The sequence below is a fragment of the Crocodylus porosus genome, unplaced genomic scaffold, assembly GCF_001723895.1.
Source record: "Crocodylus porosus isolate Cpor-Errol unplaced genomic scaffold, CroPor_comp1, whole genome shotgun sequence".
NCBI classification, from domain to species: Eukaryota; Metazoa; Chordata; order Crocodylia; family Crocodylidae; genus Crocodylus; species Crocodylus porosus.
The window spans coordinates 608,716-609,741 of NW_017728928.1; the positions used below are offsets into that span (position 1 = coordinate 608,716).

At 61.1% G+C, this 1,026-nt stretch overlaps 1 protein-coding gene across 5 annotated transcripts in view; it reads left to right on the forward strand.

Annotated features, from left to right (window-relative positions):
• The first annotated feature begins 331 nt into the window (after positions 1 to 331).
• Positions 332 to 1,026, forward strand: part of RPTOR (regulatory associated protein of MTOR complex 1) — a 253,515-nt gene continuing 252,820 nt past the window's right edge. For all 5 annotated transcript variants that reach the window (XM_019542272.1, XM_019542274.1, XM_019542273.1 and 2 more), the window contains exon 1: positions 332 to 769. In XM_019542272.1, the coding sequence (XP_019397817.1) occupies positions 608 to 769 (162 nt within the window). In that variant the 5' untranslated portion in view covers positions 332 to 607. The remainder of the gene's footprint in view (positions 770 to 1,026) is intronic.

Below are 1,026 nucleotides of genomic sequence, written 5' to 3' on the forward strand. Positions count from 1 at the left end.
TAAGAAAGTTTTATATATAAAAACTTAGATCTATCATACATACATACATACATATACATGCATACATATATATTTTATTTATTTATATATATATGTATATATATATGTATGTATGTAAGTATAAAAGAGCTAAGTTCACGTATATAAGAAAATTTATCTATCTCTAAATTTGTGTCCCCGCCCGCTGGTGCTGTGGAGCCCTGGGCTGGTAGAAGGGCGGTGGAGGGGAAGGATGCTCCGGTCGCCATGGCAACCGCGGTCCTCTCCTCCCTACATGGGCTCGAACGCAGCGTGTCCCGCGCGCCGGCCCGTAGCCGCACTGCATGCTGGGCCTTCCCAAGATGGCCGCCCCCGTGTCGTGCTGCTGAGGGGAGTTTCGCCGCCCGGCGCCGCAGGACGACTCCCCCCGCGTGTCGCGTCGTAGCAGGAGGCTGGGGCCGCCATGGACCGAGCCCGACAGCCGGCGGGTAGCGCGCGGGCCCCGCGGGGCTAGAGGTGGCGGCGGGAGACCCCGCCCGGAGCCGGGGCCCGACCAGGCCTCAGCGCCCCTCCCCCTCCCTGGCCTGCCCGCCCCACGGTGGAGGAAGGGCCCGGCTCTTGGCCCCCGATGGAGCCCGAGATGCTGCAGTCGCCTCTGCTGGGCCTTGGCGAGGAGGATGAGTCCGACCTGACGGACTGGAACTTGCCCCTTGCGTTCATGAAGAAGCGGCACTGTGAGAAGATCGAGGGCTCCAAGTCCCTGGCGCAGAGCTGGAGGATGAAGGATCGGGTAATGAGGGGCCAGGGCAGGTGGGAGAGGGCGCAGGCGCGTCTTGGCTCGCCTTGCCCGCACACTGGCACCCATGGGAGCGTCTGCGGCGCAGCCATGAAGGACAGGTGCTAACGGCCGGTGCGCTGAGCATGGGTGCCTCTGCACCCAGGGCCACAAGAACACAGGAGAGAGGCACAAGCAAATGTTTCCACATGGCTTCTCCCTTACAGGGGAAACGGGGACATTCCTGGGCAGCCTGGCGCGCTCCAGCGTGC